The sequence below is a fragment of the Podarcis melisellensis genome (genome assembly GCF_964234715.1).
Source record: "Podarcis melisellensis genome assembly, chromosome: 15".
NCBI classification, from domain to species: Eukaryota; Metazoa; Chordata; class Lepidosauria; order Squamata; family Lacertidae; genus Podarcis; species Podarcis melisellensis.
Window position 1 is genome coordinate 20,457,358 of NC_138532.1, and position 25,988 is coordinate 20,483,345.

Consider the following 25,988-nt stretch of genomic DNA (forward strand, 5'->3'; position numbering starts at 1 on the left):
ACCTGTGCTGAGAATGCTTCCAGGCAACAGCTGCTTTGCCAGCAGCAGTTCAACAGGTAAAGCTTTCCTCAGAGTAAGGAGAGGATGCAATGGTGGAAAGGTCTGAAGCACTTGCTCATGCAGAAAGTCCCAGGTTCAATCCTCAGTGTCAAGTTGTGGGTGAACATATCAGACGACACAGCGATTCTTCAAACAGTTCTTGTTTATTCACAGGCCAGAACAGAACTGAACTGAACTGAAGGGTTCAGCCAGCCTGCTTATATAGAGCTCCACTACAACGCAACAGTAACCACTTTCTGTAACTATCCAATCACTGAACGTCACTTTCGATCCCTTATTTGCATATGTGGACCTGAGTGAAAACTATCTACAGTATCCCCCTGCTGGTCCAGGGTGAGAACTTCAGTACATAACACCCCTCCCCACCGAGATAAGGCGTTAGTTACAATCATAATGGTTTCCTTATATTGAACCACGTAGTGGTTCAATTAGGCACAAAAGCATATCGGTTACATTTCACCTACTTCCATTAGACCGACAGTATTACATGTCCAACAACATAGTCCTTTAAATAAGTTGGGCGCTTGGAAACTTTGCCATACCACCGGGGACCAGTACCCAGGTCCGAGGGGGGCGGCACCAGATTCTTGCTGAGGCTGTGGCGCAACCCTAGGTGGCGTTGAAACCAAGTCCCCTGGATCCGCTGCTGTGGGTGGAACCTTTGCGAGTGGAGTTGGCGGAATGTCAGGCATGGCAGTGGTCTGAGTCTGTGGGAAGTCCGGCAGACCCTCTGAAGAGGCTTGGTTCGGCTCCACACGCACAGTTTGTGAGAGAGGTGTAGGTGGAGCCTCGCCATCTGGCCCAGGGTGAGAACTTCAGTACATAACACTCAGCATCTCCAGGCAGGACTAGGAAAGTCCTTGCCTGAAACCCTGGAGGCTGCTGCCAGTTAGTGCGGCCAATACTAAGCTAGATGAACCAAAGGCCTGACTGGGTATAAGGCAGCTTCCTATCACGTTTGGAGAATGGCACCATGGGCTGAATTCCTGCATCCCTGTTTTGTTGTTATTTAGTCGTTTAGTCGTGTCTGACTCTTTGTGACCCCATGGACCAGAGCACGCCAGGCACTCCTGTCTTCCACTGCCTCCCGCAGTTTGGTCAAACTCATGCTGGTAGCTTTGACAACACTGTCCAACCATCTCACCCTCTGTCGTCCCCTTCTCCTTGTGCCCTCCATCTTTCACAAACATCAGGGTCTTTTCCAGGGAGCCTTCTCTTCTCATGAGGTGGCCAAAGTATTGGAGTCTCAGCTTCAGGATCTGTCCTTCCAGTGAGCACTCAGGGCTGATTTCCTTCAGAATGGAGAGGTTTGATCTTCTTGCAGTCCATGGGACTCTCAAGAGTCTCCTCCAGCAGCATAATTCAAAAGCATCAATTCTTTGGTGATCAGCCTTCTTTATGGTCCAGCTCTCACTTCCATACATCACTACTGGGAAAACCATAGCTTTAACTATACGGACCTTTGTTGGCAAGGTGATGTCTCTGCTTTTTAAGATGCTGTCTAGGTTTGTCATTGCTTTTCTCCCAAGAAGCAGGCGTCTTTTAATTTTGTGGCTGCTCTCACCATGTGCGGTGATCATGGAGCCCAAGAAAGTGGCAGGTGTTTAAAAGCACAGGGACTAAAACAGAGGAAGGGTGAGGAAAGGGACATGACCCCTACCCAAGAATCTGGTGGTGGTGATGCAAAGGAGCTTTGCTTGGGACTAAGAACATAAGAAAAGTCCTGCTGGGTTTGGCCGGTGGCCCATCTTAGTCCAGCATCCTGTTCTCACAGGGGCCACCCAGATACCTGTGGGAAGACTGCAAGCAGGATTTGAACACAACAGCATTTCCCTCTACTGTGGTTTCCAGCAACTGGCATTCAGAAGCACGACTGCCTCTGATCATGGAGGCAGAGCATAGCCATGGTGACTAGAAACCATCTACAGCCCTCTTCTCCACGAATCTGTCTCATCCTCTTTTAAAGTCATCCAAGTTAGTGGCAACCACTGCTAGGGTTGGGTGATATATCAATATATCATCCCAAGCCAGTTTGAAGTCCATACAGTGATACTGTATTGGTTTCATTGTTTTTGACCTGGCAATATATTGCGAATCATGGTGTGTGTTAGGGCTGGGCAATATATTGTCCAAAACTAGTTTCAAGTCCATATCATGATATTGGTTTTATAATTTTTGACCTGGCAAAATATTGTGAATCATGATTTTTGTGTGCTACGCATAAATCACAATGTGGGGAAAACCGTGAAGCCAGCCAATGCCTCTACATAGTTCCACCCTTATTTCAGATATTGCGATATATCAGTATATCACAATGTTTAGCTGGTGATATATTGTGATGTTGAAAACCAGATATTGCATGGCCCTAATCGCTGCCTCCTGTGGGTAAGGGAATTCCTTTTTTTTTAATCTGTCCTAAATCTTCCCACATTCAGCTTCCTTGGACGGCCCCAAGTTTACGCAGAGTTGCCCCAACACAAATGCCTTCTGAACTCAGAACTTTTGCAAACTCTGCCTCACCCCCACCCCTTTCCCAAAACGCCTTGTGGTTCCCTCCAGCTTGCTTTCCCAATAGATTCTGCATCTTGCCCCATGTGCTAACAGAGAGGCAGCTATTTGGTTGATCGGATCTGTGCATGGCCTGTCCATCTTCCGATAAAGCACATACCAGGAGATTAGTGGGGCGAAGGGTTGCAGGAGTTGAGAATGATGAGCAAATTTGGCAAGAACAGACAAAGCTGGAGGCAGACGCTGATTCTCGCGACATAGATCTCGCTCGCTCCCTCTTTTTAAACTCTTTCTCAATAGCGCTGGCAAAGAATGTCATCGTATGTCTTCATTTACACAGAGCTGGGATGGGGTGGTGACTGGGGCATGGTTTCTGCTAGTCATTAATTTGGGCAGGAAATCTGAAGCTTAAAAGGTATTCCTGCTTATCACTGCCTCACACTTTCTTGAGGCTCAGTCTTAGCAACCAGGGTTAGCCATGCAGTGGTTAGAATGTCAGATGAGGACCTGGGAAACCAGGGCTCAAATTTCCACTCAGCCAAAAAGCTCACTGGGCGATCAGTCACCACCACTCTCAATCTAACCTACCTCACAAGGTTGTTGTGAGGGTTAAATGTGGATCACAGAGGTAACTATCTACTTGCACTGGTGTGCTTTCGAACTGCCAGGTTGGCTGAAGCTGGGACAGAGCAATGGGAGCTCACCCTGTTGTGGGGATTTGAACTGCCGACCTTCTGTGGTTTAGACCACAGCGCCATGTGAGTCCCATCCATGGAGTGTACAGTCATACCTCATGTTACGTTTGCTTCATGTTATGTTTTCTCAGGTTGCGTCCCGCGGCGACCTGGAAGTACCAGAAAGGGTTACTTCCGGATTTCGCCGTTCACGCATGCGCAGACATGCAAAATGACACCACGCGCATGCGCAGAAGCAGCAAATTGCAACCCATGTGTGCGCAGACGCGCCGCTGCAGGTTGCGTTCCTTTCATGTTGCGAACGGGCCATCGGAACGGATCCCGTTCGCAACCAGTGGTACCACTGTAATGATGTCACTCGGTATTGTAATAAACGAGGTTCCAAGCCACATAACTTGCTCAATCCCAAATTATGCACCAAATACTAACAGGTGTGTCCTCCACTGTTTCTCAGACATAAGCGGGGAACTTGAGGTCTTCCCTGCATGTTGTTGGACACCAGCTCCCTTCATGTTGCCTGGGGCTGGGGGAAGATGGAGTCCCACAGCACTGGGTGGTCCTCAGCTTCCCCACTGCTGCTCTCTGACTTCTGGGGCAGCCCTCGCAACCTGCCCACCTTCCTCCCTCTTTTCCAGGATACAAGACGCTGCTGAAATGTCTGTCTGGGAAGTTTTGCCGCCGCGAGCTTATCGGGATCATGGGCCCTTCCGGAGCTGGGAAATCAACCCTCATGAACCTCCTGGCTGGTTACCGGTGAGCCAATGCCCTTTCCTCAGAGAGAGGCATGTTTTTACCTGAAGAGATTGGGATCTTTGCAGCTCCTGCTTTCACTGTTGTTGCATTGTCAGATTTATGTCCTGTAATGAGCATATATCACATGATGTTTGATGTCACGTGATGAACACGGATCATCTTTTCCAGAACAGGGTGGGGAACTATTTTTCCTATATCTGACCTGCCCCTCACGGGCCAAATTTGACCAGTAGGTGGATCCTCAGCCAGCGTAGCCAATGGCTTGTTGTGACTGGAGTGGGCGGCGGCTCCACGTTTTAAACAACCCTGGCCAATTTACCATTCACGGACCTCCTCCAGTGCTGACCCCCACATCTTCACTCTTGTCAGTGTGGCCCCTATTTGAGTGTGGGTCATTGGCAAATGCCCAACCACATCGACTGTTGGCGCCAGCTCTCAAGAGAGAATGCCAGGGAAAGCCCATCTAGATCTATCCCAGCCCTTGACCTCTCCCTTCTTTCAAGCTGGGAACGCTGAGATCAATGCAGGTTCTTCAGCTCCATGTATGTAGCTCAAGCGGCGGTGAGCCTCTGGCTTTCCAGATGTTGCCAAAGCACAACTCCCAACATCCCAGGTCACTGTTGTCGTTTACAGGGAGACGGGCATGAAGGGGCAGATCCTCGTGAATGGGCGGCAGAGGGAGCTGCGCACTTTCCGGAAGATGTCTTGCTATATCATGCAGGACGACATGCTCTTGCCGCATCTCACCGTGCGCGAGGCTATGATGGTGAGCAGGGGTCCCGGAAACATTTGGGTGATAGTGTGGGGGGTGGGGGGTTGTGCCAGGAGAAACCTAGGAGGAATCTGGATTTCCAGAGATGTGCAGAGGTCAAGATGGAAGAGAATCATGCCCTGGTGGCAACAGCAAAGGCTCTCTTCCCAACTCACTTCACCTCATGGATTCCACATTATGGAGCTTATAGCCTGAGAGAAGATTATTGTCAGGATCCTATTGGTAGATCACCTCCTGACTCATTCCTCCTCAAACTGCAGAGGACTACAGTTTATTGTTTTTAAGCATTGTATTTTGTAAACGGGGACATGGTTCTGTGGTGGAATGTTTAAGTGTTTTGCCCCATATTTAAACAAACAGTCACTGTCTGTGCCTCAGAGTAGGCTCTGTCAGGAATTTGATTTCTGTGAATTTCAAAGCAAAGACGCCTAATGTGCTTCTCCTGGGGTAAGCTACAGATCAGAATGCCATTATACTTCAGGTTTTGCTTTTTTATATAAAAAAAAAGTAATATAGTTCTTGACAGAAAACAAGAAATACGTCTTATGCTTTATGTTTCTAAATGTATCTCTTGCAGTTAAAATACTTATTTATAAATGAATTTTCATCCAAAAAAATTTATATGCAAATTAATACAGAATAAACTTATGAATAAACACATACAAGACTGACAGGGGTAGGAAACTGGTTCGGCCATCTCTTGTGTCAGGGAGAAAGCCTGTTTAGAACCGTCCACTTTGAGTATGGGAAGATGGTTTATTTATTTATTTCATATGGGAGAATCCCTGAAAAATATGATGCTTCCACAGGAGAACACCATGTGGTTTTGATTTCTTGTGTAGCTCAGCTCTGTCTCTGGTGCAGTTATGGCAGTTCTCATTTTTTAAAACCTGGGCCAGTGCTGGATTTACGTATAAGCTAAACAAGCTATAGCTTGGGCCCCACTCTCTTGGGGGCCCCCAAAATATTAAAGAAAAAACCCCTGGATGTACATATCCGAAATATAAGATAAAAAACAAATGAAATAAAACCTACATACAGCAACAGTGTTTTGTGTTGTGTAGGCTCCTATGATGTAAGTCATGGGCCCCGCCTGCTAGCCTGCTCCCTAAAATATCACTGGTTTCCTCATTTCTATTATTGGGTGCCTAAATTCTGCATGTGCAAATGGCTTTAGATACCTATTAGGTCCATAAATTACCATATAGCATATATTCAACACACAAAAAAGCAGCAATTTGTTGTTGACAAAGGACAGCTGGACATATAAAGGGTCCCATTACCTTCAGTAGCTTAGGGCCTCATCAAACCTAAATCCAGCCTTGACCTGGGCTGTCCTGAAGCTAGCTGCTCTCATTTGAGCATGTAAAACTCCAGGGGTGGTGGTAGAAAGGATTCCTCCCCCCTCACATCCACAGGTGGACAGGGACACCTGCTTTTCAATCCCCCGACATCAAATGGCCTGTTTTTACTCATGCCATTTGCAGGAACCCCAGCAAACTAGACTTCATTAGGCCACTGGATGTGCATTAACCTGCTCAGATCACTTCCTAAGTAGAACATTTTCACTTCCCTCCTCAGGTTTCTGCCAACCTGAAGTTGAACGAGAAGCAGGAAGTCAAGAAGGAGCTGGTGAGTTTGCACATTTCCTATATTTGAAAGCCAAGAGTTGTGTGTGTGATTCCCCCCATGCTGGACCTCATCAAGTAATGATGGCAAAGGCCCACATTTCGGGCTCCTATGGCAACTAAACCTGTCCATTTCCCCCTCCCTCCCTCTGTGGGGTCCAGGTGGACGAGATCTTGACAGCTCTGAGTCTTCTGGAGTGTTCTTACACCCGCACAATGTCCCTGTCCGGAGGGCAGCGCAAGCGCCTTGCCATCGCCTTGGAGCTGGTCAACAATCCCCCGGTCATGTTTTTCGATGAACCCACCAGGTAAGATGCCAAGGCCTTTCCAGGTTTCCCTATCCCTTGAACGTCACCTGGGGAAAGGCAGCAGGACTCTGTTAGTATCCAGTGGATGTTGCAGAGATTCCATGGGCCTCATTCAGCCTCGGTGTCAATTCTGGGGGAGAGGGCAAGAGGCAGTGGTAGGAGGAGGCTTCCCACTGGGCAAGCAATGGTGCATTTAAGGCTGGAACCTGGGGGTGAAGTCTAGGTGCCCCGCAGCTCAGAAGGTGGGGGGGGGAGAGAAATCGCCACCCAAAGAACAGCCCTTGATGGGGCAAATGGAGGCTAGCCCACTATGGCACTCGGGCCCCAATCTCGGTCTTGATTCCTCCAAGCCCATCTGCCTTCTTACTTTCAACTATTTCTGTCTGCTTCCTTCACACCATACATCTAAAGCAGTGCAGTGCCCCTTTAAATAGCCATGGCTTCTTCCCTCAAAGAATTATGGGAGCTGTAGTTTGTTATGGGTGCTGAGAGTTGTTAGGAGACCCCCGACTCCTTTCCCAGAGCTACAATTCCCAGAGTTACCCGTGAAGAGGGATTGATTGTTAAACCAATTGTAGCTCTGCAAGGGGAATAAGGGGTACTGTCCCCCCAAAAACAACTTCAGCTATGCCATGCTGGTACCGATCATGGAAAGAAAACACACACACTGATGCTGTTGCCTTCTAATAACAACAGGGAGCATTCCTCAGTACCAGGGAAAACACACAAGGTAGACACACCACTCTCAATGTGGTGTAGAGCCAGCGTGGTGTAGTGGTTAAGAGTGATGGACTCGTATTTTGGTGAACTGGGTTTGATTCCCTTCTCCTCCACATGCAGCTGCTGGGTGACCTTGGGCCAGTCACACTTCTCTGAAGTCTCTCAGCCTCATTCACCTCACAGAGTGTTTGTTCTGGGGGAGGAAGGGAAAGGAGGATGTTAGCCACTTTGAGACTCCTTCGGGTATTGATAAAGCGGGATATCAAATCCAAACTCTTCTTCTTAATTTAACAGAAACCACTCAGAAGGTACCTGCACATTTCTACACACACACACACACACACACACACACACACACCTTTCTTTCCAGGAGGGCTGGAGACTTATTTTTGTTTTAAAAAAATGAAAGCTCAGAGTTTGGGGCACCTGCCCAGAGTCCCCACTTGAAGCCTTCACGGGTGCCATGATGTGTTTGCACACAGCTGTTAAACCATAGCTTGGCTTACTGTGTTGTGCAAACCAGGCTACTCTCCATTCTCCTCCTTCCGCCGTCATTCACTCCAGCATTTTCTCTCTTTCCCCGGCTCTGCAGCGGACTGGATAGTTCCTCCTGCTTCCAGGTGGTCTCGCTGTTGAAATCGCTGGCCCAGGGCGGTCGCACCATCATCTGCACCATCCACCAGCCCAGCGCGAAGCTCTTTGAAAAGTTTGATAAGGTGAGGGTCTCTGTGCGCCGTCTGCCTCTGAACCAGGTCATTGCCGTGGCTCAGTAAATTACAGAATCCAGATTGCAGTCTGGTGTGGCGCTACTAATACCATTGTGGCCCAGGGGTGTGTGCAGGGGGTCTTAGAGCCCATACTGTACTGCACTGTTCCTGGTTGGAGAGGCAGGATTTAGGATCCTTTGCAGCCTGTCCATCCTCTCACCAAAGCTGCCTCCATTTTGTTTTTGTTTTTTATCCTCTGTGCCCCCCGTCAGTCAGGGCATTGCGGTCTAAAAAGAGCAGAATTCTGTGCACAGCCAAGCAAAATTCGGTGCCAGGGAGAAAGGGAATTTGTGTGGCCTGCGGAAAATGATGCAAGTCGAGCATAATTTCCCAAAAGTTGCAGGATTTGTTCTGCAGTTTTGCATTGTTTTTTGCCAAGTCACAGGAGGGATAGATGAGGACACTGTTACTCTGTCCCCAACCCTGGAATATCTCATTGAGCCGCTTCTGACTGGCTTCTAGATTTCAGGGGTATATCCTCAGCCATAAGGGCTAGACGCCTGGTTGAGAACAAGGAAAGAAAGCTGAGGCGTTCAGGAAGCTGCTACCACATTTTGCTTTCTCTGAATTGTGGCATACACACAGCCTTGCCAGCTGTGTGAGTCAGAACGGCAATTGGCGCACGCGACACCACATCTCGAGGTGCGCATAACCCAAGGCCAGCCAAGCCGTTTTGTGATCCTGAACATCCCACAAGCCCTTCTCCCTGGAAGTAAAAAAGCAAGAAGAATAAATTAAAGAATTAACTATTTGCTGCCCTTTAATGACACCCAAAATCAGCTGTCTGAGGTGGCCGCCTCCCTCCGCTCAACGATAGGGCCGTCCCAATATGTTAGTCCTCATAAGTGTTTTTCTTTTCTTCTCTCTCTCTCTTTCTTCCAGCTTTATATCCTGAGCCAAGGTCAGTGCATCTTCAAAGGAGCGGTGCCCAACCTCATCCCTTACCTGAAAGGGCTGGGCTTGCATTGCCCCACCTACCACAACCCAGCTGATTTCAGTAAGTGATGGCTTTAAAAAAATAGACAAATTGATGGAGCCCGAGGGCTGCATTTTCTTCTGAAGGCCACAAGCCAGTGGTAGGAAGTTCCAGAGGCAAATGCGAACATACATTTTACCTTCGTGCAGCAGGCTGGCTTCACACACACACACACACACACACACACACACCTGACCTCCTTCCCTCCCTCCACCCAGAATCTGACTTCTTGCAGTAAGGAAAGTGATGTGCAAAATGAACCGTAAGTGATAAGGCTTGCTTCACACAACAGCATATAAATTCCCTGCAAGCCGTTCGGAACGATTGCTTAGCAAATAGCCGGCAGTTGCCTGACTTCCCTGCAAAGGTTGTGCAAACAGATCAGGATAAATTGCTCGATAAACAAGGTTGTCTGAAAGCCGCTGCTTTCTCCTTTGCAGTTATCGAAGTTGCCTCTGGAGAATACGGCGACCTAAACCCACTGCTGTTCCAAGCAGTCCAGAATGGGCTCTGTGCCATGGAGGAGAAGAAGAGCAGCCCGACCAAAGCAGATTCCTCATGCCCAGGACACTGTGTGGCAGTAAGCTGGGGCGGGGAAAGGGATTGGCTCTGGCTGCTTGTTTTATGACTCAAGAATTCCAGTGTATACACTCAGACCTAGGGATTATTTTTCCCATTCCTCTCTCCACATCAAAGCACCATCATTAGCAGCAATACGCATGCTGGTGAAGGGCAGGTATCCGAAATAACAATAACAATAAAATCTACAGAGAATCGAATTTGCCATTAGTAATATTTACTTGTAGGGACGCGGGTGGCGCTGTGGGTAAAACCTCAGTGCCTAGGACTTGCCGATCGTATGGTCGGCGGTTCGAATCCCCGTGGCGGGGTGAGCTCCCGTCGTTCTGTCCTAGCTCCTGCCCACCTAGCAGTTCGAAAGCACCCTTAAGTGCAAGTAGATAAATAGGTACCACTTTATAGCGGGAAGGTAAACGGCGTTTCCGTGTGCTGTGCTGGTGCAGGCTCGCCAGAGCAGCTTCGTCACACTGGCCACATGACCTGGAAGTGTCCTTGGACAGCGCTGGCCCCCGGCCTCTTAAGCGAGATGGGCGCGCAACCCCAGAGTCGGACACGACTGGCCTGTACGGGCAGGGGTACCTTTACCTTTACCTTTTAAATATTTACTTACTTACTTACTTTTTTATTTATTTACTTATTTGCTTTCCTATTTATTTATTTTATTTAGTAAACTAATTTATGGATCGCTTCAAAGCATTAAGCCATTGAAGCAGTGCACATGGCTAAAAACAGGACAAAACACAGAAACACAAACTTGAAAACACTAAAACCACCCGTGCTAACTCTAAAAACCACCAGGCAATTTCCTCAGATGTAAACTGGATCATACATAAATGACTGGGAAAGCCATCCTAAGCAAAAATTAAAAAAAATCCAGTAAGCACCTAAGACATCATGATACTAGGTGCCTTTTTAATATGGGCTTGCAACTGATTCCAGAGAGCTGGAGCTGCAACACTAAAAGCCTGGTTCCTAGTGCAGGATGGGTGTGCACCTCTGACACTCAGAAGTGACTCAGATGTATATCACTTATTTCTGTGTTAGCTTTTAGTTTTTGTGGACCACCTTGCATTTCAGTTTGATGGAAAGGCGGGCTAATAAAATAAACCATGATAAAAATCACACATGTTCACCACCCAAATCATGACAGTTCCACTAACCTCCTTCTCCCCACCCCCTTTCTCTTTTTTTGGCCCTGTGTTGCTCTCAGGATTTGGACCACATCGAGAGCCATACTTTTGCCACCAGCACCATGACCCAATTCTGCATCCTCTTCAAGAGGACGTTCCTGTCTATTATGAGAGACACGGTGAGGCTTGGAGGAGGGGCAAGCTGAGAGAGGGAGGAGCTTGAGTTGTGGGAGGAGGAGGAGGGATGTGGGGTGGCACATGGGATATGGGGTGGACGATGTGGCTTGTTTGGGGTGTTGTTTTAAGAGTTATGTGCAGGGAGCAGAGAGACCTTCCCAGGTTTTTGGGATCATGCTGTGATAAGAGAGGCACTCTGCACATGGAACAGAAGCATTATTTCAGGTACTCCAGAATCAGGGCAATGAGGAGATGCTTTGTTTTGAACCCGGGTCCTTCTGCATGCAAGGCACCTGCTCTACCACTGAGCTATATTCCCCAAAGTTAAGACAGATCTCACCAGGAGGGCCAGAATCACAAACTTAAGGCTGTGTATACCCTATATCTTTGAAGCACATTCAAAACACAAAGAATTCTGGGAGCTGTAGTTTACCCCCACAAACTTACAATTCCCAGTAACCCTTAACAAACTACAGTGCTTGGAATTCTTTTTTAAAAGGTTTATTTATTCAAAAGAAAAACAATACAATATTAAAACACAGGGGAAAGGGGGGCAATGACTGGTTCAAGGCGCATCGCGACCTCCTCAAAAAATAAAAAGTTCCTGAGTTCATGTTACATACATAAATGTTGCCAAATGTTCATAATTGCAGTGGCTGCGTATTTTTGTGAGTATTTTCTGGATGCATATGTAATTCAGTTCTGCCAGGTGGCATAAAATGATTGCAGTTTTTCTTTTCCTTGCATAAACCGGGTTCTACGTGTAATTATTGCCAAAGCACGAATCGTTCTATATCATGCTGTAAGTTCAGGTTACCTTTTCCCCCCCACCATGGTTTGTCTAGCAGCAATTAGAAAATGTGAAATCAAGTCCTTAAACTTTATATCCTTATTATGTCCTGTTAAAACATAGGAAGCAAAAATAATTCTCATAATTCTTTGAGGGAAAGAATGTGCTTTGAATGCCCTTTAAAAGGATGGCATGTACCCATGCAGAATCAAGGAACTAAGTTTAAAGCTGATCTTAGGACCAGATCAAAGCCGAAATACAGAGTTCAAAGAGGCAACAGTTGAGTTGCACTCTTTTCCCCACCTGTACTCATGATGTGCATACCAAACTCTCCTTACCCCTTACTTGAGTGATACAGGATATTTTGCTACAGAAATGGGGTATTTCAGTTCTGTCTTACGGAATCTGGGAAACAGGCAAGACAATATGAAGCTGGTTCAGTAGGAATGATGTGTGACAGACAGTGGTCAGGAGTCTTCTGGTGGCTCAGGCTGAAGAGGAGAGGACAACCCAGGTACTGTAGTATTTATAGGCAGGTGAGAGGTTGCCAGGTGACTACCTCCAGCCATTCAGAAGCAGAAGGAAGTGTCCTGGTACTGCCCTCCAGTTTTCTGCTTCCTTCTTTCCCCCCATCAACGTGTGCTGATAGGGGGCAACAACAGCTGGGAAACGAAGGGGCCTCACTCCAAGTCCAACAGCGAAACCGAATCATGGTTTGATCAGGCGGAGAGAAATGTAGGTAGGAGCATCTTGGCCTCAAGTCCTGCCAGTGCTATGGACTTCTTGTGTGGCCACCTTGCTATCAGTCAGCCTCAGTGATCCATCTGTGAAATGGGAAAAGGAGTGAGAAGCATGGCTGAAGTATACCTGAAGGAGCGTCTCCACCCCCATCGTTCTGCCTGAGGGCCTTCTGATGGTTCCCTCACTGGAGAAGCCAAGTTACAGGGAACCAGGCAGAGGGTCTTCTCCGTAGTGGCACCCACCCTGTAGAACGCCCTCCCATCAAATGTCAAAGAGATAAACAACTACCTGACTTTTAGAAGACATCTGAAGGCAGCCCTGTTTAGGGAAGTTTTTAATGATTGATGTTTTAATGTATTTTAAATCTCTGTTGGAAACTGCCCAGAGTGGCTGGGGAAACCCAGCCAGATGGGAGGGTACATATAATAAATTATTATTATTATTATTATTATTATTATTATTATTATTATTATTGCTTTAAGACGGTGAAGCACCTTGCAGATGTTTATAAAGGCTTTGCGCAAAGGGCGAGGTCAGTCGTGCTAAACTTGCCGCATCTCACTTTGCACACAGGTGCTAACCCACCTGCGGTTCATGTCTCACATCTGCATCGGTGTGCTGATTGGACTGCTCTACCTGCACATTGGCAATGACGCCGCCAAGGTCTTCAACAACACCGGCTTCCTCTTCTTCTCCATGCTCTTCCTCATGTTCGCTGCCCTGATGCCCACAGTCCTCACTTGTAAGTGCTCTGTCCCCAGATGGAAGGGAAGCCATACCCAACGTGATGGCATTGCGGTGGTCAGATTTAGACGGGTGTGGGGAGGGCTGGAGCTCCCAAGTCCTTCTTGGCAGCTCGTCCTCTGCTGTGGCTTCCAAACTCCTGGCTTAAGAAGCAGAGAAAGTAGAGAGCCAGACTGTTGGTCTGTCTAATTCACACTGTCTGGCACCACATGCTCTCCCACTGAGCAACATCCCTTCCCCAAGGAAGATGTCAGCAGCTGTTGTAGAACTACTGTATTTTTCGCTCTATAGGACGCACTTTTCCCCCTCCAAAAATTAAGGGGAAATGTGTGTGCATCCTGTGGAGTGAATGCAGGCTCCTTGGCTTCAGCAATAGCAACGCGAAGCCTCCAAAGCGCAGAGGGAGCACTCCCTCCATGCTCTGGAGGCTTCGCGCTGCTTTCGCTGAAGCCTGGAGAGCGAGGGGTCGGTGCGCACCGACCCCTCTCGCTCTCCAGGCTTCATGGATAGCTGCCTGAAGCCTTTGGAGCGCAGCGGGAACTCGGGTTCCTTTTGCTGAAGCCGGGAGAGCAAGACTCTCCTGGCTTTAGCAGAGAGGGAGAGCTGCGCAATGCCCCTTCAGCGAAGCGGGAGGAGAAATGGAAGGGGTGCTGAGCAGAGAGGGGGAGATTTTTTTTTCTTGTTCTCCCCCTCTAAAACAAGGTGTGTCCTATGGTCTGGTGCTTCTTATAGAGCGAAAAATACAGTAACTCCCTCTCACTCAGAGGTGGGGAACCTCCAGCCCATGGGTCTAATACAGCCTGAGGAGGTTCCCTGTTTGGCCTGTAAGGCAGTTTTCCCCAAACCACACTGATGTGCCCAAAACCTCACATCATATATAATGTCAGATGTGGAGCAGGTAGAGGCACAGCTGCAAAGGAACCATCAGACGCCTTAAAGCACACTCTTGATTCTTCCTCAGCAAGTGGGGCTTTTATGTTTGGCATCAGCTCCAAGCTCTACCAAGAGTGGATCCACTTGGAAGCTCCTGAGTGGAGCCCATCCCTGCCAGAGTTGGGTTCACAAGTGCCCCCAACCACCGACCCACAGGCTCCGCTTTTGGAAGAGATCTTCCCCTGCAGTCCAGTTCAGCCCATGCCAGGCTGCAAAGGAAGAAATGAAAGAATTACCGTATTTTTTGCTCTATAAGACTCACTTGTTCCCTCCTAAAAAGTAAGGGGAAATGTGTGTGCGTCTTATGGAGCGAATGCAGGCTGCGCAGCTATCCCAGAAGCCAGAACAGCAAGAGGGATTGCTGCTTTCACTGCGCAGCGATCCCTCCTGCTGTTCTGGCTTCTGAGATTCAGAATATTTTTTTTCTTGTTTTCCTCCTTCAAAAACTAAGTGTGTCTTGTGGTCTGGTGCGTCTTATAGAGCGAAAAATACGGTAGGTCTTTCAATGTGCTCCCAATTCCTTGCTTTGAAGTGAAGCCACCTATTGTTGTGGTGATTGACAGCCCAGCCAGATCCTCTTCCCCAGCCCTGCCCTGGCCCAGAAACAGGCTCCCTTCTTGGCCTGGCAGTTTGGAGGGACAGCTGCTTACGCCATAGGCACATCCCCAGGCTGCAGAATCTACATGCGGTACTGGTGCCTCTGTATTTTTAGGCCAGACACATGGGGGCGCCCAAGCGAGCCAGGAGCAATTGCCACAGTGGCATGGAGAGTCAGACACTTAGATCTAGCCTGAGTTTGGGTGCCTGGGTCAAGACCACCAGTTTCTCAGGGAGATAACCATTTTCCAAGCCTAGCAGCTGAGCTGCCCAGGCACTGGAACCGGAGCCTCCTGTAGGGAAGTACACTGAACCCACAAGTGTGACGCTGTGCTCTGCTCTGTCTCCTTGTCCCTCCAGTCCCGCTAGAGATGTCTGTGTTTCTGAGAGAGCATCTGAACTACTGGTACAGTCTGAAGGCTTATTTTCTAGCTAAAACGATGGCGGATATTCCTTTTCAGGTAAGCATCTTCTGTACTCACGTCATTCTCCTATGCCTGTGTTCCTGACCAGGGATGCCACATTTCCTGCCCCCAACAGAAGCTCTGTGCCTTTAACCCAAGAATGGGGAACTTGTAGGTTGTTGGACTTCATCTCCCTCCCACCCAGAGTCTAATTGCTGTGTGGCAGACAGAAGTTCAACAGGTTCATCTCCCTCCCACAGGGGATTCTAGACTGTGCCTGTTTCTGCTCCCAATGACTTTTGCCTCCCCCAGCTAGCTGCCATTTAAACCAGGGGTGGCTAACCCAAGGCGAAACAACAAGCTGCCCACCCCCCTCCCTCTGAAACCTTGCTTACAAACATCACCTAATATGCACTCTTAATGGATTCTCTTGAAAATATAAAAACCAAATAAACATAAGTCTTATATGGTTTTATATTTTCAAGACAATCCATTAAGAGTGCGTATTTTGTGACTTTCAGAGATTCATTAGTTTTCTGTTTATGTGCTTTCATATATTTCATATTATATAAAGAGTGTATATTGACATTGTATCATTGTATTTGGTCATCGTGTTGCCTTGGATATCACTGACTATTGTTTGCAACACAGGGGTTAAATTGTTTGGTTACAAATGTCATCTTCCGGTGAGATCTCGCAAGAGTCCTGCAAGATCTCGCCGGAAGGGGAAGATGGGGCACCTGCGGAAGCACTGCTCCACAAGATTCTGCCAAGCAAGTCAGCTGCCTCAGTCTGCCTCATGGGTGGGCCGGCCCTGGGTGGTGGAGAGAAACCCCACACTTACAAAGTAGTGCTAACCTGCTTCCTGCTGCCCCCTACAGATAATATGCCCCATTACTTACTGCAGTATTGTGTATTGGATGACGGGCCAGCCTCCGGAAGCCACCCGATTTCTGCTCTTCTCTGCTCTGGCCACTTCCACCGCCCTGGTGGCCCAGTCCTTGGGGCTCATGATTGGAGCAGCATCCACCTCCTTACAAGTAAGACCAGGGAGGAAAGGGGCTGGTGGTGCTTTGGGTTTTCAGCACAGGGATGAAGTCCTGTAAGAGGACAAGGGCTACCCCCCACTGGATCCAAGCAAGATCTATCCAAGATCTATCCTGTTCCCAACAATGGCCATCCAAGGAAGCTGAATGTTGGAAGGTTCAGACCCAAAAAGCAGTTCTTCATGTCAGGAGTTCAGCCTACACTCGAGTAGGACCCTGGCAGAGACACATGCCTGACTGGCATGTTCTCTCCCTCCTGGACGATCGTTTAGGAGCTTCACAAGCTTTCTTCAGCCCGAACATCACAGCGACCGATGCCAACCGACACCAGCACACTTAGGGATCCGCAGAGTTTGCGCATCATGCACGTGACAGATCTCAGCAACTCAGCATTTTGGCTAATCTACTTTATTTACACATAAATACACACGGAGCATTGCAACATGGCTCCCTCTCTCTCTAGCATCAGAGAGCAAAGAGAAAAAGAACAAAGGACAATAGTCCCACTTCATGGAACACAGTAACACAAACATCCTGTCTCCGTCACTTCCCACTCTGTGGAGTCAAAACATATACCGTCATGTGAAAGACAAGAATCCCATGACTGCAATCATGGTGCAGGAATTCTAACACTTCATGCAGTGCTCAGTTAAACAATGCAAATTGCGAAAATCCGCCACCAGCGAGACCCAATTGTTTGAAAAAGACTGGAGTACATTTATTTTATTTTTGAAAGAACATTGTAAATCTCTGACACCAACAGGACTGATTTAAAGGTTTTTGCAGTTTAGAAATCAAAAGGTATCTACAATGAGAAGGAATTTTAAGGAATGAAAGTAGGTAGATAGGGGGAATTGGAAATGCGAGGAAATTATGTAAAGAAGATAGAAAGTCAGCTTGAGGGGATGGAGGGGAGTTTGAGGCTTGAAAGAGTCAAATTATAGGTGATGAAAAGATATGTTATAAATGTTGGTTGAAAAACTTAATAAATATTATCTTAAAACAACAACGACAACTTGCTCCTGCAGTGAGGCAGTAATGGCCATCAGCTTTGGGGGCTTTGAGAGAGGATTCGACAAATGCATGGGGGAGAGGACTATCCATGGCTACCCACCACCATGGCTGTCCTCTGGGAAGCGCAAGAGGGGAGAGGGCTCTTGTGCACGACTCCTGCTTGCAGGCTTCCCACAAGCGTCTGGGTGGCCACTGTGAGAACAGGATGCTGGACTAAATGGGTCATTGGTCTGATCCTGCAGGCTCTTCTTGCAGAAATAACTAGGAGTTGGTAACCTTTGTCTTGGTGCTCTCCTGTTCTTCATATGGAGATTTAATTTTGGTTTAATTTTTTAAAAGGTGAATGTGAACACGTGCCCCAGTACCTGCACACATACCCTCCTGAACATGAAATCCCAGGAAAATCCAGCCATATGGCAGCCCTACCCAAATGGGAAAAGGTGGGGTGGGAGGGAAGAAGTGGTTATGGGGCTGGGACTAGAATACACAGCATGGAAACTTTCCATGAAAAACTGCTCTCTGCTGTTGAATAGATAACAGTGCATGGGATATCTGGGTGGCGGTTGAAATTAAGATTGAAAGATGGAGCATGTGAGTGCCAATTGTAGGGATGGGGGAGAAATTCAATTCCCTTCTCATTTAAAGGTGAACCTCTTTAATTCACACTTTCTGAAACCATAAGAGAATCGAAACACAGCCATCCTGCAATGCAGTTCTCCCTATAATCATAGAATTGTAGAGTTGGAAGGAAACCCCAGGGTCATCTAGTCCCATCTCCTGCAATGTAGGAATCACAGCCAAGCGTTGTGGGCAAAAATGTGTGTATTAAGGTAAAGTGTGCATGAAACCAGCGATAGGAGTGAAAACAACAAACAACAATGCATTCTCTTGGGGAGCAATTGCTTGGCAAAAATGTGTAAATATTAGTCAAAGCCACATGCAAAACTATGGAGACAGTTGCACCAAAACGCTGTTGAATTTGGTGGCATAGAGTCCTTGTCTGGAAGTCCTCTTTAACTTGTGTGCCTCTTTCTCCCTTTCCTCCTTTGTCTTCCAGGTGGCCACCTTTGTGGGTCCCGTCACAGCCATCCCCGTCCTCCTCTTTTCTGGCTTCTTTGTGAGTTTCAAGACCATCCCTACCTACCTGCAGTGGAGTTCGTATGTCTCTTATGTCAGGTGGGGCTCCTAGCGCGCATAAGCGCACCTCGCTGCATTCCAAGGCTCTGCAATGCAATCTGACCAGGGATGTGCGCCAGGCACAGTAGCTTTTGCATCAGTTGCTTCAAGATGGGATTGCTGCAATGTGCTCAATCCGAGGATCAATCTCTTGCACATAACCCGGAAAATCCAGCTAGTGCAGAATGCTGCAGCAGGGTTGTTGACAGGAGGGAAACTTCTGCTCAGATACTTGTACCAGTTGCCCTTTCGCTACCGGGCCAAGTTCAAGGTGTTACTCTTGGTATATAAAGCTCTTGAAAGCTTGGGACCAGGATATGCAGAACTGGTAATGTTATAGGTGCTGCATAATACTCGTTCTTGCATTTATAAGAAATCATTCTTTCAGTGTGGCAGCCTCAAACCTGCTTATTGACACCAGACAGGTGCCTTCACTGTACTGTTATTGTCTCCTGCTAAAAACATTTTTGTTTAGGCAAGCCTATTCAGACATGTAGAGTGTTGACATGCGTTTTAATTTCCTTTTTAGCTGATCTTGGGCTTTAATTATTTTTTGCGGGTTTTCAGTTGTTGCTTTTAAGAGTTGGAGTATGATAATTTCAGTGTTCTTTTTGCAAACCACCTCAAGGGTTGTTGTTTTTTGTTACAACCAGACATAAACTTTATTAAAGAAACGTGCTGTTCTTGGCTATGAAGGAAATACGAAAACCTTGGTTTTAGCTCAGCCTGGTGTGGCAGTGAAAAGGACTGGGGAGGAGCAAAGGAGGACACACTTGAGCAGTAACAGGAAACCATGGTTTGCCTTACTATGTCATGCGAACCAGGTCAAAATATCAAACACATTTTAAAATGGTTTATTTTAATCCAGATTAACAAAATAACAAAACAACAGCAACCCACCATTAAAAATTCCCAAAACATATGAAATACATTCTAGGTTTCTTGAGCAGCATTTAATGCACCAGGTCACACAAGACTCATGGGGTCCTATCAATGCTTGTCTTACTCAGAGTAGATCCCCTGAAGATAGTGCAAATTTAAGCTTATTTGTTTAAATGGGTCTATTCTGAGTAGGATTTGGTTGGCTACAACCAGCAGTTCTTGAAAAAAGGGGGTGTAAAAATATGTCCCATTCTCAACTTTAGCAAGTCATGGGAGTATCTTCAGGTTGCATTCAGCTTAGTCCTGCTCAGAGTAGACCCACTGAAATTAATGAAGCTAAGTTAGCAGTGTCCATAAACTTCAGTCGGTCTGCTCTGAGTAGGACCAGCAGTGAATACCACCCTGTGAACACCCCAGGTTTTTTAGCTTTCATTTGGAAGTAGCCTAAAAGTTCAGGGATCTCTGAATATGCATTAATATTATATTTACAACACCGTTTTGTATCTTGGCATACAGGTACGGCTTTGAAGGTGTGATCCTCACCATCTACTCCTTGGAGCGGGAAGAATTGGAATGTAAGGTGCCCGATTGTCCTTTCAAGGACCCGATAAAGATACTCCAGGAATTGGACGTGGAGGAAGCTAAGCTCTACCTTGACTTCATCGTCCTAGGGATTTTTTTCATCATCCTCAGGCTCATGGCTTACCTCACCCTGAAGTACAAGGTGAAGTCCGAAAGATAAAAAGGGGACTTGGGCAAAATCCCCGATGCCCTTTGGCAGATGCTATTGACTGCCCCACGAACCTACTTTCCAAAGGACACGGGGAAAATCTGTGCGTCGTGGACTCAGAGAGGGTTGATGTTGTTGGGTAGCTGGTGGCTGACGTCACCTCAGTCGAGAAGAGTTGATGAGACATCTCGGAACTGTTTTAATATTTCCAGGCATTCTCTTCATTGGCAAAATGGTCTTTCCTTCCCCCCCTCTCCCTTTTCTTTGGGTAAAATTCTGGAATGTGTCAAAACTCTCTTCCCAGAGCAATATCAGCTGGAGGGGAAACCTGCCCTCATTAGGATGCCCAAACCTTTCCCTAGCAAAGCACTTGGAAGAAACCTGGTTTCTGCTCCACCGGGAGGGGAAATGGAAGGTGGATGGGGAAATGCTGGAATCAATTTGGGCAGGACCCAGGGGGGTTGGGAAAAGGAGACGAGGGGTGGGAAGCAGGGGTGGGGTGGGGTGGGCGAGGGGCAAAACGAGGGTTTTGCTACAGGCAACCACGTCCTCTGCAAAGCACAGTTTTGTAGTGCCGCCGTTTTTGTGCCGTTTTTTGACTTGCTCGCTTGCGGACATAACTGTAGCATGTGTGTCAATATTAAGAAACTGGAAGACTTCTACTAGGGGGGTATGTGTGTGTTTCGCACAAGGCTTTAAATGTTTGCCATAACTGTAGCAATGGGGATTATTTTATTTTTTTTGTATTTTCCTCCCCCCCCCCAATCCCAATATCTCCGTTTCTTCTTTCTTTACAAGAAAACCAAATTACAATCCGTGAGCAATTTTTGCAAGAGTCGCAGGCAGGCCTAGAACAGGAGATCAGAGCAACCGGCTCCGAGAGGATTCTGCAGGATTAGAGGGCCTTGTTTGTAGGGTGAGGTGAGGCTTAAATTTCTTAGTAGCATGTCAGAACACCCACAGCCTTTCTTGGGCTGGAGAGTGTAGTCAGGGCTGTGTTTATGCCGTGATTCCGTGTGAGCATGGAATGTTGTGCTAGCTACAGAATCCAACCCCTTGATGTACCTCAGTTATAAAGGGGGAGGGAAAGGGCTGTCAGTGCCCTGCATAGCTCTTCCACCATCTCTGCGATTGTCAAGATAGGAATAAACAATACAGAATAATGAAAACTGCAGAATAAGAATTCTGCAACACGAGATCAAATATGCAAATGGAGCAATTTTGCATTCAGGTATGCGGGTTGCAGAATCCCAGCTTTTACTTGGCGCAGAATTTTACTTAGTGTCCCATTGGACCTGAATGGGTCTTACTTCTAAGTAGGCATGCATAGGATTGGGTCCCACAAAACTTTGGTGCCCTTGTAGGCTGGAGACAGACTCAAGTGAGAATTAGTACTGGTGCCATAGAACCATCAATGCTCATGGCATGGGCACTCCTCTCTTGTTTCCTTGTTGTCTTTGGTCAAGCAGGTTTCAGAGGGTTTTTTCTGAAGCACAACATAAACTCGGATGGCCTGTTTGACCAGAGAAAACTGGGGTAAATAAAGGACTACACACCATGAGAAATGATAGGTCTGTTATGCCACTTTCAGCTCACTGATAAAGCCATAATCTTTATGCTGCTATAGAGGGAAAAGTGCTGGTCTAGGACTTTTGCATATCCCCAGTCCTTCTTGGATTGCCACCTATATAGCACGATGAAGCCAAGGTGCAGCCGAGGTTCTTTGCCATTCCTTTGCTGGAATACAATCTTAAATATTGAGACAATCAATGGCATATCACCTAATTGTTATTTCCTCTCTTTTCCGTTCCCTCTCTGTCCCTGCTGCCTGTTTACCTTTCTAGCAATCTTACATTTGCAGAAGTTGTTTGTCTGTAGCAGGCACTACCAAAAAAATTGGCAGACTCAAGGATGCTTTTGCCTTTCTCTGAGCCTTTGGTGGCGATGGGCCACTGGGATGACAAAGAACCATTTTGGGCTCCGATTCTTCCTTCACTAGCTCTTGCACTTGGGAAGAGGGTAGTCCCTTGTCAAGAGGATGCCCCAACCTGTAGCTCTTCCACCTTGTCTGTGTTCCTCATGGGAGAGAAAGGGGCAGGGGTGCAGAGTACATTGCCATCTGTAGTAGCAATAACATCCATTACTATGCTTTTTTATGGGTAGCTTGGTTCATCTTTCCCATGAAGTGTATCCCCTGTGACAAAGGCCACCAAAGTCTTTGGCTTTGAGTATATTTACCAGGGGCTGCTGCCCTCGCTCACTCAACTCGCCAAAACCCTGCTAATGTGCTTAATCAGTGTGTGAAGCTCCTCTCTCCCCTCTGTTAAACAGGAGGTCACCTTCTAACAGTGCTCGCCTGCCTGCCATTCATCACGCTGGAGTTGGTGCGGCCACCTATTAGCAGCCATGCAAACTGCAGCATGACGACAGCCTTACATTTTTATTTATATAGGAAGATAAGGTAGTGATACATGAGCCAAAGAGTGAGGATGTCTATGTCAAGGCATCTCAATGCTGTGTTTTATTCCAGATCAGGGTGGTTAGTTGTGAGGCCTTTTAAGAGAGCCCATTTCATGGAAAGGGGAGAAAGAGGTGGCTCAATTTTGTTTTCTCCCCATTTCTCTTTTTTCCAAGTTCAGTCCACCACATTTCTGCAGCAGTTTGTGAATTTCTTTGTTTTCAAAAGTGTTCATGAAAATTTATCAGCATTTTAGTACACATTTCTCCTAATGCACACATTTTGCAAGACAATTTCTGAACTGTAATGCATTTGTTATTTTCACAAATACTGTACATGCATATCAATGCACACTTCCCTCCAATGTATGCTGGGTGGGTTATTATTATTATTATTATTATTATTATTATTATTATTATTATTATTTTGCATACATTATTTGGTTAGAGAACTACTTTGCAAAATTCAGAGAAGTGTAAATTTCAAAGGGCAGCTGTGTTTCGATTCACAAATTGTTTCCAGAAGTATGAATTAGGTAGGTTTCCCTTAAAATGTGGACCAAGTCGGATTTCTTCTCTGTCCCTAGTGATGAAAGAGCAGGTAGAAATCACAGTGGTTTTCATCCTGATCTTGTGCAGCCCTATCTCTTTGCACTTCCAGCTGCTAGAAATGAATAAATTCTATCTGTAAAGCAGATTTTGGAGGGGATTCTTTCTTTTTAAACAAAAAACAACAAAAAAGCAGGCAGCTAGGGTGGATGTTTTGCAATCTGCTGCAGCACTTTAATGCAATCATGTGGTGTCCTAAACACTGCCTTTCAGGAACTAAGCTGCCCCCTGCATCGGCAGAGAAACAGCTTTCCATTTTTAACAGAGACTTATAGCCCACCCTCTCACCCAAACGCTGAGATGGTGAGCATCATTTCCTCATCTCATTTATTATTTTAATAGCATGCCACTATTATTCCTATTTTACAGATCTTGAAAGTGAGGGCTGTATCCAGCGTTCTCTGTCTACTGGTGCAAAGGCTCTTTGCACTATCCAACCAGGGAGTTTTAATGTTGCACAACGGAGGAATCCAGCGCAACAGTTGCCCTAGCAGAAACCTGTTGCGCAACAGATGGCACAATCTGTTGTGCGAGAAAGTTGCTAGCGTCCTGCTTAAGCCTTCTGCTGCGCAACAATGTTATGCCGGCACTTAGCCAGCGAAGCAAGGAGATCGCCAGGTGACTTTAACTTTGCGCTATGTGCAATGTTGCGCTCTCCATGAGCAAATCCAGAAAAATTACCCCTTCCAGTTTCAAACCTGCATTCCCAGCCAGTGCTAGAGACCTGGTCTAATCCAGAAAGACAAACCTTATGAATGCATGGATGGGGGGAAAGCCTGCCCTTTAACTTCCTCCTTCATTAAGTGTATGTCCTTTTATAAATATTGCTGCTGGGACAGGAGCCAAAGACAGTACACAGACAATGAGTGGAAATGTATTGTACCCAGAGCCAACCCTGCCATTAGGCAAAGTAGGACAATCGTCTCCAGCAGCAAATGCTGGAGGGTGGCAGTGACAGAACCCTATTGTGCCTCTTCAACCACCTCCTTGTCCATCCCCCCGTTGGAGATCAGAGCTGTGCATGTGCCACTTGACCAACCATGACCCCTGTAAGCTAGCCTGCTGCCCTCAGTTGCAACGGAGGATACAGTTCCATTGCCAGTGTTGTAGTGAGATTGAACTGCCAGTCTAATCAGCTTATGTTCGTGGAACAGGAGGGACGCCATCTTGTCCTTTGCCTTTGGCCAGCTCTGGATGTATCCAAAAGTTGTGGTTCAAAGGTGCTATGGGATAGCAGTAGGGATGCGGGTGGCGATGTGGTCTAAACCACCGAGCCTCTTGGGCTTGCCGATCAGAAGGTTAGCAGTTCGAATCCCCATGATGGGGTGAGCTCCTGTTGCTCTGTTCCAGCTGCTGACAATCTAGCAATTCGAAAGCACACCAGTGCAAGTAGATAAATAGGTACCGCTGTGGCGGGAAGGTGAATGGCTCTGGTTTCCATCATGGTGATCCGTTGCACCAGAAGTGGTTTAGCCATGCTGGCCACAGGACCCGGAAAGCTGTCTGTGGACAAACACCGGCTCCCTCGGCTTGAAAATGAGATGAGCGCCACAACCCCGTAGTCACCTTTGACTGGACTTAACCGTCTAGGGGTCCTTTACCTTTATGTGGTAGCAGTACTCTATTAAGGGTGTCTTGTGCCCATGTTCTGAGAGAATTGTTTGGGGGATCTGTGGTTTATTGGAGACCTGCCCTCAGGCTGCCTGCAGTAGGGCTGGTCCTACCATTAGGCAGAGCGAGACAGCCATTTTGGGCGGCAGGTGCTGTGTATACCATGAGATCTGGTATGTGCCCCCTAAACCAGCCTGTGGCTGTCGGTTTCAGTGAAGGACACTGTCTCATTGCCAGTGTGGAAGAAAAACCCAGCTGTCTTTCTGGTTGGCTTTCATACATGGAATTGTGAAGAGTAGGGGTGGGTGTGTCATCTTGTCCTTTGCCTCAGGCGGCAAAATATATTGGGCTTCTGAAGGCCTGTGGCTACCGAAAGAAGTTCTGAAATGGGGACAGCCTTTACAAGAAGCTTCCCTTACACTGCGACCCTCCCCTACCCAAACAGCAGGCAAATAAATGCATGATGATGCAGTTTAGAGCGCACACACTTTCAGAAGAAAGCAGATTTGCAATTGAACCCGTTGGTGCTATGAGACTGAGGATGGAAGATGAGATGCAAGAGGGGAAGGAAGCCAAGTGGCCCACACATTCCTCCCTCCTCCGAAGTCAGGCAATAATTTTTTAAAAGGGGTTTTGTTCTCCATCCTGCATAGATTTGGAACAATTCTGCTACAAGCCTTGGAAGGGGTGTGTGTGTCTTCCTAGACATTTTGGTCACTGTGAACTTCACGGTATCCTTTTCTTAACCATGGAAATCTGGGTCGTTCCCTTCCTTGCTTTCCCTTCTTGTCTGTCCTCTCAGTGTGATGGTGTTTTTTGCGGGTGGAATCCTGTATGGGACTTTGTACATACAGCTTTGATGGTACTAAAGCAAAACAACCTAACAGTGCTGTTTTTCTTGGAAAAAGAGGTGCCGGAATTCACCATAAATACCTCCCCTTGTTCTCTTATAATGGCAATGATTCCCATTTGAGAGGTGCCAGGACTGAATTCTGGCAAGTTCTGGCTGAAAAAAAGCCCTGCAACTTAAGGATCCACTGGACCTAGATTGCAAGAGATTCCTGCCATTTAAAAATAAATAAATAATGGAACTCAAGGAGCTTATGCCAAAACTGGAAACACCCACCATTGATGATTCAAAGATTCAAAGACAGCACAATACCTTAGGCATGTTGACTCAG

At 47.0% G+C, this 25,988-nt stretch overlaps 1 protein-coding gene across 2 annotated transcripts in view; it reads left to right on the forward strand.

The window, feature by feature from the left end:
* The window catches only part of ABCG4 (ATP binding cassette subfamily G member 4), a 40,013-nt gene extending 19,410 nt beyond the window's left edge, over window positions 1-20,603 (forward strand). Inside the window, exons 3-15 of one of the 2 annotated variants that reach the window (XM_081889849.1) lie at window positions 3,899-4,016; window positions 4,650-4,782; window positions 6,370-6,420; window positions 6,579-6,724; window positions 8,037-8,160; window positions 9,094-9,208; window positions 9,628-9,767; window positions 10,977-11,075; window positions 13,268-13,346; window positions 15,239-15,339; window positions 16,164-16,322; window positions 18,400-18,518; window positions 19,917-20,603. In XM_081889849.1, coding sequence (XP_081745975.1) covers window positions 3,899-4,016; window positions 4,650-4,782; window positions 6,370-6,420; window positions 6,579-6,724; window positions 8,037-8,160; window positions 9,094-9,208; window positions 9,628-9,767; window positions 10,977-11,075; window positions 13,268-13,346; window positions 15,239-15,339; window positions 16,164-16,322; window positions 18,400-18,518; window positions 19,917-20,142 — 1,610 coding nt within the window. In that variant the 3' untranslated portion in view covers window positions 20,143-20,603. Of the gene's footprint in view, window positions 1-3,898; window positions 4,017-4,649; window positions 4,783-6,369; window positions 6,421-6,578; window positions 6,725-8,036; window positions 8,161-9,093; window positions 9,209-9,627; window positions 9,768-10,976; window positions 11,076-13,177; window positions 13,347-15,238; window positions 15,340-16,163; window positions 16,323-18,399; window positions 18,519-19,916 lie in introns of both variants that reach the window. The other variant, XM_081889848.1, reaches the window with a different exon arrangement.
* The last annotated feature ends 5,385 nt before the right edge of the window (window positions 20,604-25,988 follow it).